We start from the raw sequence: 14703 nt of genomic DNA, 5'->3' as shown, positions 1-14703 counted from the left end.
TTAAAGGGCTTTTGGCACCCAGCCAGCACCCCTCTCCCGTTTATAAATGAAGAAACTCAGGTGCAACAAGTCACTTGCCCAGTTGTTTAGTTGTTGAGCAGAGTTACAGCCAGGGCCCTTAATTCCCAACCTCTAACTCTCCCAGTTCCTTCAAGTAATTGCCTATCAGGCTCTGCAGAGACCACACTCTCCCCACAGGAGACCCAGGACTTTCCTGTCCAGCCAAGACCCCCATGTATGAGCAACAGGGCAAAGCTTCTCTCTAGCATTATGGGATTAGTTCATACTCCAAGCCACCAGTATCTAGAACAGCTAGAATGGAAAGTTGTCTGATCAAAATTAGCTTCTACTTATCAGAAAGAAAAGCTAGGACAATTTTTAAAAGCTCAGGTGATACTCTCTATAAGGAAGGGATGCTGGCCCACAAGCCAGGCAGAGGAAAAGGGGTTACAGTAGCAAGAGCTCAGCCAGGTTATTAGAAAATTGGAGTCTTCTAGTTCTTGTTCTTCCTCCTAACTTGCTAGATATCTCTAGACAAGAGATTACTTCTCATTTTCTTCACATATAAAATGAGAGGGTTAAATTTGATCAGTTCCTCAAATTCTGTACCACATAGAATATCCCTTTATTAGATTTCCTCCCACACTCCACTAAATAACTGCAGTTTAAGTAATCATCTGTTGTGGCAGATGATTTTATGGGCAAAGATATTATTTTTGAAATGGTAGAAAATATTGGAATTCCTGGGCCACACCCTCTGGTGACACATAATTGGTGACTCCGGAGCTCTAAGGTCTCTAGGACTGAAAGCAAGATTCATAAACTCTCATTAAACAAGATTTTATTGCTGAAAAATACTTCATGTTCTCCAGACCAGACCTCCTGCTTCACAAATGAGGTGAAGCAGGGGAAGGTGGAGGCTGGAATGGGGGCTTCCCTGGGGGAGGGCCCAGGACTCTTCCCTGTGCCCAGTGCAACCCTCCATTGTACCTGCTGCTCTCCTCTTTATTCTTCAGTTTGCACTGAATGTCAAGACTGTCTCCTCAGACCTATTTTCTTCTCTGATTCTCCCCACAATCTCATCTGCCTGCCCACATGGGCCCAGCTAGTCTCCTGCTCTGCCTGGACTCTTGAGGCTCTGCAGCGTCCCCAGGGAGCTGATGCCAGCTCTGCCTAACAACCTCTGTCCTGCTGCAGCCCACGCTCTGGCAAGGTACTAAGGCATGTGAGGCCCTATCTGCCCCGCATGTGGGGGAGTTACACAGATACCACACGGATGCCAGGAAGGCCTGCGGCAGACTCTCAGGGCCCTAGGACAGCCAAGACCAAAATGACAGCCAGTTCCCAGGCTCTAGCTGGGTCCCAGGGAGCTCACTCCACCCTCCTCACCTGATTTCCAGCAGTCCCTGTCTGCTCAAGCTACTAGGCTTGGCATCTAACCTCTGCCTCCCTGGAAACTTAGAGAAAGTCACAGGTACACGGTTACCAACTAAACAAATATAATATCTGATAAGGGCTATTTCCTCTACGCACAATAGAAGAGTGAATTTGGGAGCTGGGGTGCTGTTGGCAATGAATAGGAAGAAATTCTCATTATAACCAATTACTCAATGAAGCAAGAAAGAATTCATGGAAGAAATGAGATTTCAAGATCCGTGTAAATAATATGTTATCCCTATCTCTCCTGGAACTTAAATGCTTTAACTTGACCTTGCTTCATCTGTCACTAAAGAACTCAGAAAGTGGGCTAAGGATGTGGTTCAATGGTAGAGTGCTTGCCTGGCATGTGTGAGGCCCTGGGTTCTATCAATAGCACTGGAGAGAAAAGAAAAGAAGAGAAACAAACCAGAAAGATTGACAGGAATTCTGATAAATTTAGAGCAATAAGGGGTGGTGGCATTCTTACTTTCTCTGGAATGCTTTCATTGAAAGCCTCATTTTTGCTTCTGAAAATCCAGTGGCCCGCCTTGACCAATTTCAGAGACAACAGATGTGTTCAGATGTGCAAGGCAGTGCCCTTTCCAACCCACTGGAGGCCTCTTCTGACATCCAGAGCAGCCACAGTAAGAAATTTAGAAACATGAGCCAAAGTCATCATCTCAAAGGGACCCTTCCCTTAGTCACCAAATTTGTCCACTTCCATTAACAGGCAGAGAACAATATGTAAAATGTCATTTGTGTAAGCTGCTTAGTCAAACTGAAGGGAAAACTTGGTGTGTGGCCAGGGAGCCCTGTTGTTCTCATGCAATGCCAAAGGCAATGTGCTGAGATTGTGAATGGGTGAGAGTGTGACCCCTCACCAGATCCCAGATCCCACGGGGGCAAAGCCCTAGGCACAGCACAGGCTCTCCCTGTTCATTCTCTGGCCTCTGCCACAGTTTAGGTAAAAAAAATAGGGAACTAGTTTCTTTATGAGGTTTCAGACACTGGGGGACTGTAACAACCAGGCTGGCAAAGAAGAATCAGGTAATAATATTAATCCCAGTTTGTAGACAAAGAAACCAGGACACAGAGAGGTTTAGTCTGAGGGCTGATAAGTAGTAAAATTATTCAGAAAAAGCTGATAATAGTGGTATCAGCCTGTGTGGCTACAAGGAAGCCAGTTTCTGTTAAGGATGTGGTTCAATGGTAGAGTGAACCACAATGGTAGAGTCCTGGGGGTGCCAGGGGTGGGTGGGTTAGGGCATAAAATTACAGGAGGAAGGCCAGATGACACACGGTGAAGGCCTCCTTCATGCTCTTCTGGGATGGATGACATACTCAGATCAAACCCCTTTAGCCTGTTTCTGCAGAACTCTAGGGTTGCAGATGCCTCAGGCCACTCACAGGGAAAGTGGACTCAGGAACCCAACCCGCTCCTTCACCGCTCCTAGGCCTCCTCACTCCTGCTCACTGCTCTTCCTCTTACATCGTAAGGCCCAGGATGGCGTCCAGGGCCACAGGAAAGCTGTCAGTTCAGGTGTGAAAAGAAATCCAGAGCAGGGAGATGGATCTGTTTGGTCAACCACCCTCCCTAGACTCCAGCTCTTGGCGGTCATGTGTGTGATGGCTGAAATCTCATTTTTGCAAAACATGAAGATGAAGAAGATGTGATGGGAGCAGGCATTTCTTTCAGAGATGGCCAGCCTGGCGCAGCAGAGCTATAAGCAGAGGAGCTGGGTCCTCTCAGTGTCAGAGTGGAGGCCAGAGTGCCCCAGGAGCAATCACAGGTCACTCTCCCTGTCAAGCTCACACGTTCCTTTTTCTGCTTACAAGTGTCAAATTCTCTCCCAGATCTATAGACTGACTAAGGAAGAGAAAATCAGACCATCTTTTCCTCAGTAGCCAATCTATGTGAGAGGCAGTGTGATCTAGAGAAATTCTGGCTCTATTACTTTGGCAAGTTACTTAATATTTTCTGGGTCTTGCTTTTCTGTAAAAAAAATAATAATGGTGATGATGATTTTTTATAAGGTTATCATGAGGATTAAATGATATTTAAAAAAATTTTTTAGATGTTGATGAACCTTTATTTTATTCATTTATTTGTATGTGGTGCTGAGAATCAAACCCAGTGCCTCACACATGCCAGGGAAGCGCACTACCACTGAGCCACAACCCCAACCTGGATTAAATTATATTAACACAGGAAAATCTCAGAGGTTGGCACCTTATAGTAAGTGGTATTACACTCTTTACCTTCTTCAATTTTCACATCCCTACTGTAAAGCGGTCAGATCTGATGATCTCAAAGGATACCTTACAATTCATGTATGTGACTGGTCCATGTGTATCTAGATAAATCTCACTCTAATGTTGTTGAGACACTTGATAGGACTATGTCACTCATACCTCTCTCAGCTGAACCATTTCCTTGGTCTCACTGGGCTCAGGCCTCTCTAGTAGTTACTCTAGCCATTCTAAACGGCGAGAAACAGGCATTTTTATCATTGCCACCCACTGTCAGGGGCAAGCCTACAGACCTGTAAGGACTCCTTCACAGAATATCTGTACCACTTGGTTGAAAAGCCAAAGTTTCACTCTGCAGCAAAGGTGCCCAAACTGTGACAGGCGGTCACATGTTGTTGTGAGGACCTGTCCTGCCCCATGGCGCAGCTAGGGCTCCTCCTCTCATATCCTCTCACCTGGTGCCTACCAGTGGAGTACTAAGGTCCCTCCTGGGAGACTGGGAGACTGGGGCCTAGCTCCCACCCTTTTACTTGAGAGGAAGGGAAGCCTCACTCACCACCCATGGCTTGTCACAGAAGTTGTAAATGGATTCCAGAGAATTGATGCTGGGGAGGCCTGCATACTGCATGCCAATGATCAAGTGGCGGAAGTCCTCGTTCTCTGCCATGCCAAACGCATGCTGCCGGATGAGCACAAAGTCTGGCCGGAAGGACCTGGTAAGAACGCAGAGGCAGTTTTTCCATTACTCAGCACCTCACGTTACACATCACCTTGTCTCCCATTTCCAAAGCCCAAGTCAGAGAAGATGTATTAGGGACCACCTAGTCTGTCACCCTCATTTCATTATTATTATTCCTTCCTGGGCTGGGAAATGAAATGTTATGGTACTTTTCAAAGGGGATTTGAGCAATGGACTTCTGAAATTCTCTTACTCCTTTGGACTAAGCATAAATAGCTTCAGGAGGGAATAAACACTTTTAAACCTTCACAACTTAAGTGAAGCTCCTTGTGTTTCCAAAGTTGGTGCTCAAGGAGGGTCCTAGAAGACTCTGAAGATGACACAAAAGGCTGCCTAAAGCACACTGCCATGAGGTCTGACCTCAGTGTCCTGTTCAGAGTCCTTAAATCTGCTCCTTAAAATAGGCAATGCCCTCATCAGGTCCCCAGGAGAGCAAGGGGCCAGGCTGGCTGAGAACAGATGCCAAACTTCCCAATGGTATTCTTCTTCCAAAGTGGACGCTAGGGAGGGGTACAAATACTTTTTGCAGAACTGAGGTTGAGCAATGGCTGCAGGAAGCACTGAGAAAACGGAATGTTCTGATGCATGGGAAAGCTCCCATTTCACCTCCAGCCAGCAAAGTGCCTGGCCACTGCTCTCCACAGGACAAGGCTCCTGTCTTCATGCCCTCACCTCACAAACCTTCTCAGAGAGAAGGTGTGTGGCAGCACCCACCTCCACGGCTCCAAGGCTCAGCAGTTTCACACCGTGTGCATGACCTACCTGGTTCTCTGCCAAGCACTCATCCAACCGCCACCTACAGACTTAGCCCCACCCAAACTCAGAGATCAGGGCTTAGGAGTGGGGGTTGAAGGAGGTCTCAGTCTCTCAGGGACTTAGCATCAAGTCAGCATGACATCTGCTTGGGCTGCTGTGACCTTGTCCTCAGTTCTGGGACCTGTTGTTACAAGGCCTTTCTGTCACTGACCTAGATCCTGACACTGGAAGCCTTATACGCCTAAGATCAAACTCCAACCCTATATTGCAGTTACAGGAATGGAGCGCTAGATGTGCGGCCAGTCCCTGAATTCCTACACTGGCACTCGGAAGGACCCTACCTAATTCTTGCCAGTTCCCTCCTGCTGTCCTGCTCCTGGACCTTTCTGTCATTACCTGCTTGTGTGTGTATCTCCATGACACCTACTACTTGCATTTGGAGGATCCCATCCATCCTCTGTTGTAGGATCAAACTGAACTCACTTCTCACTCGGGTGGACATTTCTGTCTTCTCTTTAGTCTCCAGAATGAATGCACTCACTGTGGTTAGGTCCCAGACACCTCCAGTCTGACCTCTCCTGTCACTGACCCAGGTGCTATTGGGTCTGAGCAGACTGAGGTGGAAAGAAGGTGAGCTACAGACTCCTCCTAGAACAAGACTGATTTCTGAAAACCTGAAACCACACTGAACTCCTGGAACGACACTGTAGAAACCATTCCCCACCATCTGGAATTCTCATTGTCTCTGTCAAAGAACTATTAAGTGTAAGAAAATCTCCCATCTTTAAGGCACCCAGCATATCACCTGACATGGAAGTGTTCAATAATTGCTAATTTTTTTCCACCCACAATGTCTGTTCCAATCTTAGGTTTTTCTATGAGACACAAGTTCCCAGGAATGAGAAATATAAAAAGAACACAGAGCTGAGAGTCAAAAGAACTCATAAAGAACACAGAGCTTGCCACCAACTGACTGGGTGAAACAAAGCAAATCAACATAAAATGGAAAGTTGAACTAGATGTTTTCAAACTTTTAAAAAAAGCTATGGGACCTCGTTTTCCAGGGGAAATTATGGTGGGAGTACAGCATGTACTGACTGAAGGCGGGGCAGGAGCCTAGTAGGAAGCAGTTACCTCTAAGTGAGCTCTGAGTCCTTGAAGCTTCAGGGTGTTTTCTCTACCAGGGGACTGGGAACTCTGAAAGGCAGGAGGACTGCCCTCTCTGTCCCTTCCATGCCACACACATCCTTTACTTCTCTGTACCACACACAGCACGGCTGTCTCATGCTAACACTGGACTTTGAAACCACCTCTTCAAGCTATAATGGAGACAGTGACAGTGACCCTGAGGACAAAAAGGCTTTTACCGAACAACCTTCGTGCCATTCCTCAGCACCTGCATATCCACAGCATAGGTCCCATCTGCATGAGCCACCAAGTTGAGCTCTGAAAATTCCGCCTGGAAAATAACAGTAGGGCAGTAAGTTCACGGTCCTGACCGCCAAGTCTTCCATATAGCAGTAGCCGCCGCCGCCACACACCAAACACTGACTTATAGTTTTCACATACCAATTTCATCTAATTCTCATAGTGACTCTATGGGGCAGGTGGGACATAAATCATTCCAAAAGAGGAAATGGACAAACAAAACTTCTCACTGGAAAAAAACAGGAACAAAACTGGGGTCTTGTGACCCCCATCCTGGCACCGTTTGTGCTGCCTCTTAACAATGAAGGAATGAACGGGACAAATGTCCCCTTTCTCCAGTTTCAACATAAAAGCACTAGATGTTAGTTTAGGTAACTGGAATTTAGTTCTGCTCTTCCCCCAACTAGCTGCATAACATGTTAAGCGAGTTACTTGTCTTGCCTGGGGTTCAGTTTCCTCCATCTACAAAATGGAAATAATTTTTATCAACCTGGCCTATCTGACAAGGTGTTTTAAGAACTGAATGCAATAGCAGAAAGTTCTCTGGCAGCCATAACACACCGCGCAATGAATGAGGAGTGAATTCTATCATTACCTAGAAAATATATTCATTGTTTAAACTGGACATCCCCCTCTTCCCAAATGGACTTGGTCATCTACTTATTTTGAAGCAAGGGTTAGAAGGTGAAAATGTACCTTTTTGGACTTCCCTGTATTAAAACAAAGGTGTGCTCTTTTCTAAGTTCCCTCTGAAGTTGGCTGTAGGCCCAGGGTCAGTATTACTGGAGGCAGCACACCTGAACGGCTCACATGTGTCTACCCAGGAAGATACTGCCACCAAGGACATGGAGGTATGGCCAACACCCTAGGAAGACATTCCTCTAAGGTCTTCCTCAGCCTGCAAGTGGCTCTAAGAGCCACACTAGTTGCCTCCATCCTGACATCGGAACCATAAAAATAAGTCAAAGATATAAAAAGGAGCAGCCTTCAGGACTGTGCTTCAGAGAGAGGAAAGCCCTGGGGAAAGGGTGGTGAGAGAAGATGGAGAGCCCAGAACCCAATGGCAGATACTGTACTCCACTTGGCAGAACTAGAGGGGTCACTCCAGGATGCCCAAGGGAATGGAAATGTCACAGATGCAATCTGGGACTTTGGGCTGGTTACCTGTTCCACCTTGATATCATAATCCCCAAGGACTTTTTTGCCCCGAAAGCACTTGGCCCTGGAGAAAGAAAAACAAAAAAACACAAAATAGTTTTGTGCAAGTGTCTGGAGTCAGATGTTTACTCTCACAAAGAAGAGGACTACGGCGACTGGACCTCAGAATGAGACTGTCCTTGCTACTTGGTCGTCATAAGCTCTCAAGCAAACCACTCTCACTTGGCCTCAAATTATCCACCTGTAAAATAACCCAAAGCACTCTGACTCTCAGCTTTCAAGATTTTATGATAATATCCCTGGTATTTGGCTACAAGAATCTAGAAATAAAAATTGGCTCAATGTTATTCTTGGTAAGGACAGGTCAATGTTAGATCTAGTCTATTCTGAGGTTTCCTTATCTTCTGATCCTTTGACTGTGATTTTGTAGCTGCTTTTATCTGTGGACTTAGAGTTTTTGAAGAAATTGGTATTAACCCTTCATCTCTTCACACTTATACAAAGAGAGGAGGTGACTGAGGAAAGCTACTATGAATGAATATGAAACTTATGCTGTATTTCTGAGTAGTCAAGAAATACAGCATAAGTTATGCAGTCTACAGTATCTTCCCAGATTGTCATGGTCCTAGGAGAACCTCAAATTAACACATTAATGGCATAATGGTCCCTCTTAAGCAGACTTCATTGATGCCTCCATTTATATCCAGTTTTATCTTGCCTCTAACCCACCCTCCCCATAAAATCTTCTTTGCCCATTTAGGCGGGTTCTCCACTGTACAAAGGGCCTTTTCACACGGTATCCATCAGGTAGGTCAGGCTTGCTTTGCCAGTATTTACGATTTCCAACTGGCATGTTTCATTAGAAATTTTCTGGGAATCTCTTTCCATAATAAAGGAATAAACCAATATTTATTGGGCATTGTGTTCTAGAAATTACATGCTCGTTATTTTCAAGAACATTTCATTTAATTCTCATAACAAGTAATGAAATGGGAGAGAGGTCTTCATCTTAAAATCAAGAAAACCAAGACTTGGAGGAGGAAAAGGCACAGTGAAAGTTATTCAGCAAGTCAGTGACAGAGCTGGTATTTTACTCAAGCCCATGGGACTCGGAGCCCAGTGCCCGCCACACAGCACAGCGCTCCCTCCCTCTGCTCATTTCTTCTCTCCATCTTTTCTCCAACAGTTTGAAAACTGACTTGCCATGTGTGCTGCCCTGAATTTTTTTTTCCATTTCCCTCCTCCCATTCAAAATGGACTTAATGATGTTGTGAACACTAGTCGTCCCACTACAAATACTTCCTAGCCTGGTTCCTGTCAACCTACCCAGGACGAGGCCAGGCTATTTCCTTTTCTCTATGGATTCTGGAACAGCCTGTTCTAGGAAGTTGTCATTTGTCCTATCCAAGTCCCTGGCCACCCTGAAATTGCTCCTCTGAGGCACTCAGCCATCCTCGAGCTGGATCACTGAGGTCCATCCCTCCCACCTCTGCCCCAATTCCTTACTTAGCTTCACATCAGCTTGCTTCCAGGACTGTGATCCACATTCACAGCCCAGCAAGCCCCTCACACAGGGGGTTGGGAGCACATCATCCCTTTGGCTACTATTCCGTCTATGCGTGGCATAATCCCTGCTCTGCAGATCTTAGACTCTATAGGTCTAAGAGGACTAGAAAAAGAAACCAAGCAAATGACCCACAAGGTCACTTTCTTTCATGGGTTGAGATCTGTTTATGGTGCTATCACAATGCTTTTCTGATGCTTCCTATCTTCCTGTCTCAAAATAGCTCTCCTGTGAGATAAGTCTCAGAGACATTAACAATACTTCTCATTCTGTATAAAGACTTGCATTTTCAAAGCCCATTCCTTGACTTACTGACACAACTCTGCGAAGAAGCCAGGAGAGAGAGTACTGTCCATTTGATTGCTGGGGAGACTGAAACCCAGAGCAGTTAAATAATACGCCCAAGTCACAGAAAAGTTCACAGGAGTTGAGCCTAGAACTAAGGACTTACAGCTAGATGCTCACATGCTGCCAAGTTTTCTAATTCACGCATTTATTTTGTGGGTTTGAACACTGATATTGAAGTATATTTATAGATCCTGGCTGGGTTTATCTGCCACTTCCTGCACCTGCCTATTGACCAAGTTGGCTAGTAAAACTGTTTTCATGCCTCCCCTCCACCCCCACTCCCAGCTATCCTAATGCCTTTTCCTTAAGGTAATTTGTCCTGTTGGAAATCTTAGTTTGTGTTTCCTGGCCCAGGGTCACTGACCCCTGTTGGCTGAGCCAAAATCTTGGAGCAAAAGAGCCAAGATGGCAGGCAGAGGGGCACAGAGCCCTCTTCTGGAGAACGAGCACGTTCTCATAGCTTCTGGCCCTTGGATATTTTGATGCCAGGCATTTTCATGAAAAATTCTAGAACTGGCTAGCAAATGACAGAAGTCTTTCCTGTTACTAAAAGACCACTAGTAGCAGACTGTGCTGGGATCCAGAGGATGGGCTTGGGAGTCAGTCTAGGGTGTGAATGATTCTTGGAGGTGCCCTTTCCTGTCCTAGGCAAGAGGCTTACATTGTTAAAAAATGGTGTGACATATGGTTAAATCAATCAATCTACCTACTTACTTATCTTCAAAAATTATATATAATAGGGTAAAATTTTAAATGTTCTCTTTTCCCATTATTCTTGTATCACAGATAGTCCCCATTATTAATTATAGGCATAGCTCTCTGGTGCATGGGTGGGGGTGGGAGTGTGGATATATCTGCAAGCATATATGCTTCAAATATGCACATATGGGATCATGCCAAAAGAGTTCTTATGTTCATTATTGAAAACTAAACATGTATCTTAGTGATATGCTTTCAGCACACATCAATGGACCACCTTCTTTGTAATAGTTGCATGAAATTCCACTTAAAAGGCACACAGTAATTTAGCCAATATTTATTGGTAAACATTAGGTCCATAGATTCTTGGTTTTGCCATTAAAAATAGTGTTACAATGATTTGTTTGTTTGTTTACTTTTGTGGTACTGGGGATTGATCCCAGGGCCTTGTGCATGATAGGCAAGCTACCACTGAGCTATATCCCCAGGGCCTGGTTTATGTTTTAAAATACATCCATAGGATAAATAATTTACTGAGAAATTGCTGGTACAAGGAATAGACATAATTATAGTTTTTAATGCATTATCAAACTGCCCTCCCCACCTAAGAAAAAGATGATACCACTCTCATCAGTGTTTGAAAGTTTGGGAAATGCACTTCACCTCCCTTAGTTTTCCCGCACAGTCCCTTGTATAAGATGAGAACAGAGTAGCTGCTCAATATTGACTTTCTGATTGACAGTCTTATAAAATAAATCTAAAATTCATCTCAGTGTACTCAATCCTAAACAGAACCCAAGATGGACATCCTTGAAACACTGACTAAAAATATCTGTGGTGCCTGTGTTGTTAATTTCCCCCTATTGTGACATTTTCTTAACAAGCCTAGCAGCTGAGGACCTATGCAAGTTTAATGGCTTGTAGTTTCCTTGATGGACCATGTAATGTACCATCTCTCCCCTTATTGCTAAAATGAGTAGAGGCTTCTAGATTTAATTGTTGTTACTCAAGGATGAGAATGCCTTCGTCATTTCCTATGCAGTTCCCAACTAGGGCTTGTGACACTGAGGAGCATGATTTCAGAAACTTCTGTGCAGATACCATCTCAAAACTTGGCCCAACCCAGGCAAGCTGAGCTTATGTGTGGGACAATGTAGAATAAGTTCTAGAACCAGTAGCCAGGGAACTAAATTCAAGCCTACTACTACCAGTCTCAGCTGTGTGACTTTGCACAAATAACTGCTTCTCTGAGTCTTATTTTCCTCATGCGTAAAATAGGGTTAAAGCTGGGCACAGTGGCACATCCTGTGGCCCCTGCAAATCAAGAGGCTGAGATGGTAGCATCATTTGAGCCCAGGACTTTGAGGTCAGCCTGGGCAACACAGTGAAAGATCTCATCTCAAAAGCGGGGGTGGGTAGTGATAACTTTAAAAATAATAGTGAGCACACATCCATGCACTAAACACTATTATAAATGTTTTATTAATTTATCCCATTTAGTAATATCTGGCCTGTGGGTTGCTGAGAATGAAATCAGATGACTTGGAAGTGTTTGGGAAACTCTGAAGTAGTATAGAAATATGAAGTCCCGTTAGCAGAAGGCAGCAGACATTTATGCTGCTTCACTATTACCTCAGCCAATATGGCCTCTTCCTATTCTGACCTTTCATTGTGTCCATTGTCTGCTCGTGTTGGGCTCACAGCATCATCACCTGCCACCACCTTCTGAAGTCAGCTATCTAATAATCTGACTTGCTCCCCAGTGCCACCCTCAGACCGTCCCATGAATTAGTCTTGGATTTTCCAGAATATTTAGGATATAATTTTAGATATTAATTATGTCCTGATATTTGATTATATGCTCTGGGCCAATACAAATATAATAATTGCATCTATAAATTTCCAGATTCTTCACAGAGCAGTGCACTTAGGAGATTCACAAGCAGGACTTGCTTATTGACTGGAGCCGTTAGGAGGGGAGTGGTTTGGACAGGACTCCTAGTATGGAAACTGAAAGAGGCCATCCTTGGGACTGAGTGGATGGAATGCTTCTGCAGGTCCCACTGTCTTGTCTCTCCTCGCAGGTGCCAGTCCCAGACTGTCACTCACGTCCCTTCTTCCCTATCCTTCACCATAAGAAAATTTGTTCTCAACCTCCAACTACACTGGCGCTAAAGGATCTCGAACAGGCTAGAGTACAAATCCTTCCTAGGTGACTAAGATGTGCAAAGATCAAACCTCAGGTGAGAGGATGGCAGCACTGATGGGAAAGGCAGTTAGGACACAGGAGCCTCGGTGGTAGTCAGCACCTGGTGCATTCCTAGCGCTAGTCCCAACATCTAACAATGTGCTTAATTTTTGGCTCTTCCTGGCTGTAACTCAGGCCTTGCTCTTTCAACCAAGCATCTGAAGGCTTCACGAAGTTAGAAGATAAACTAGAAATAGCAGGGGATTCCTCCTTCCCACCCTACACCAGGAGGGTGAATCCAAGCCTGTCTGTTTGGGGGAGTTTGTGAGCGCCTGCTGCCACCCACTGGCAAGATGGAGACAAACGCTCCACCGCAGAGGCTCACCACGCACTAAGGGCCACTCCACTGGCTCAGGGATAAACCTCCAAGTGCTTGTTTCCTGCTCTGAAAAAACATGCTGGGAGACCAGGGCGCAGCGCAGGGGTAGAATGTTTGGCAAGTACACAAGGTCCTGGGTTTGATCCCTAGCACCACAGAAACCAAACAAAGCAAATTTTTTGCCCTCTTCCAAAAAATGTGTTTTATACAGGTACTCCAAGCTGGATTGCCAGGTTTTTGCAACCTGAAGAAAGAAAGGCTGTGGTTAGTCTGTAAACTCAGTAAAAATGTACACAGCACCCAGCAGGAAGGCTAGAAATATAAAAATGTATTAACAGCTGCCAAGTAGAGAAAACAATCTAGAAAAGACCAGTGTCAATATGGGTAAATGTTATGGCCTCCTTAAGCCTTAAAATTTATAATTATTATTCACATTTCTGCTTTTCAATCTCTTCCTTATTAAAAACAAATAAAGCATACACACAAAATGACAGCAGCAACCAAAGCTTCATATGGCTTAGAAAGATGTAGCTGGAAAGTAAGTCTCTTGACCTTGTGTGTTAGCGTGTAGTACAGGGTGTCACCTGATGACGTAGGAATAGGGCACCACGGGAAACAAAAGATGGGGCAGTCTCAGGAAGGGTACGAATTTGCCACCTAAGAAAAAGGACACAGAATTGAAAGGTGAGGGCAAAGGTCCAGGGGCTTGAGTGTGAGGTCAGGGTACGGCAGGGGTCCAGCTCCACTGGGCTCCACAGGACGGCAGGATGGGTGGAGGCTCTCAGAAGCCAGGCTGGGTGTTTGAGGCTTAATGGTCAGTCTCCAAAACTTTTTACTTTTTATTATGAAAATATTTTCCCTCAATAATTGTGAACACTTTGCTAAGCTGTCACCCTCTTGTTTCATTGTCGGGACTGTGGTTTGACTATTTTAAAGCAAATCCCAAATGTCATTGTCCTGTCCATTTTTAAGTATTATTGCTTAAATAACTGGTAACGACTTCTTATTTTTAATTTTCATATTGTGGCAAAACATACATAAAAAAATTTGCCACTTTAACTATTGTAAGCATACAATTCAGTGACATTAAGGACACTCACAACCATCACCCCAATCTATTTTCAAAACTTTTTCATCATTCCAAGTAGAAACCCTTCTCTCTTCCCCTGGGTCCAAGTAACCTCTAATCTACTACCTGTCTCCACCAACTTGCTTGGTGCAGGGCAATGCCTTTTTAAATATAAGCACCATTTTATTATTTCGCTGAACAAAATTAACAATAGTTCTTTTTCTTTTCTTTTTTGGTACTGAGGATTGAACTCAAGCATTCTTTATCACCGAGCTACATCCCTAGCCCATTTTATTTTTTAATTTTGGGACAGTCTCACTTAAGTTGCTGAGGCTGGCTTCTAACTTGAGATTCTCCTGCCTCAGCCTCCAGAGTTGCTTGGATCACAGACATGTGTCACTGCATCTCGCTAATTGTTTTTATTAACACCTTTACTGAGTCTATATTCAACTTTTCCCAACTATCTCCAAAGATACTCTCAAAGATTTTAAGCTTGGGGCTGGGGATGTGGCTCAAGCGGTAGCACGCTCGCCTGGCATGCGTGTGGCCCGGGTTTGATCCTCAGCACCACATACAATCAAAGATGTTGTGTCCGCAAAAAAAAAAAAAAAAAAAAAAAAACCCTAAAAAATAAATATTAAAAATTCTCTCTCTCTCTCTCTCTCTCTAACAAAAAAAAAGTACTTCAAAAAAAGTACTAAATCAA

At 44.5% G+C, this 14703-nt stretch overlaps 1 protein-coding gene across 1 annotated transcript in view; it reads right to left on the bottom strand.

Moving 5' to 3' along the window:
- Positions 1–7888, bottom strand: part of Syn2 (synapsin II) — a 40756-nt gene extending 32868 nt beyond the window's left edge. The window contains exons 1-3 of the mRNA XM_015495032.2: positions 7757–7888; positions 6532–6623; positions 4226–4382 (exon numbers count right to left, since the gene is read on the bottom strand). Of these exons, the coding sequence (XP_015350518.2) occupies positions 4226–4382; positions 6532–6566 (192 nt within the window). The 5' untranslated portion in view covers positions 6567–6623; positions 7757–7888. The remainder of the gene's footprint in view (positions 1–4225; positions 4383–6531; positions 6624–7756) is intronic.
- Between the last annotated feature and the right edge of the window lie 6815 nt (positions 7889–14703).

This window comes from Marmota marmota, unplaced genomic scaffold (genome assembly GCF_001458135.2).
Source record: "Marmota marmota marmota unplaced genomic scaffold, marMar, whole genome shotgun sequence".
Taxonomy (NCBI): domain Eukaryota; kingdom Metazoa; phylum Chordata; class Mammalia; order Rodentia; family Sciuridae; genus Marmota; species Marmota marmota.
Note: the sequence above shows the minus strand (reverse complement) of the source record. Positions and strands in the feature narration are given on the sequence as shown.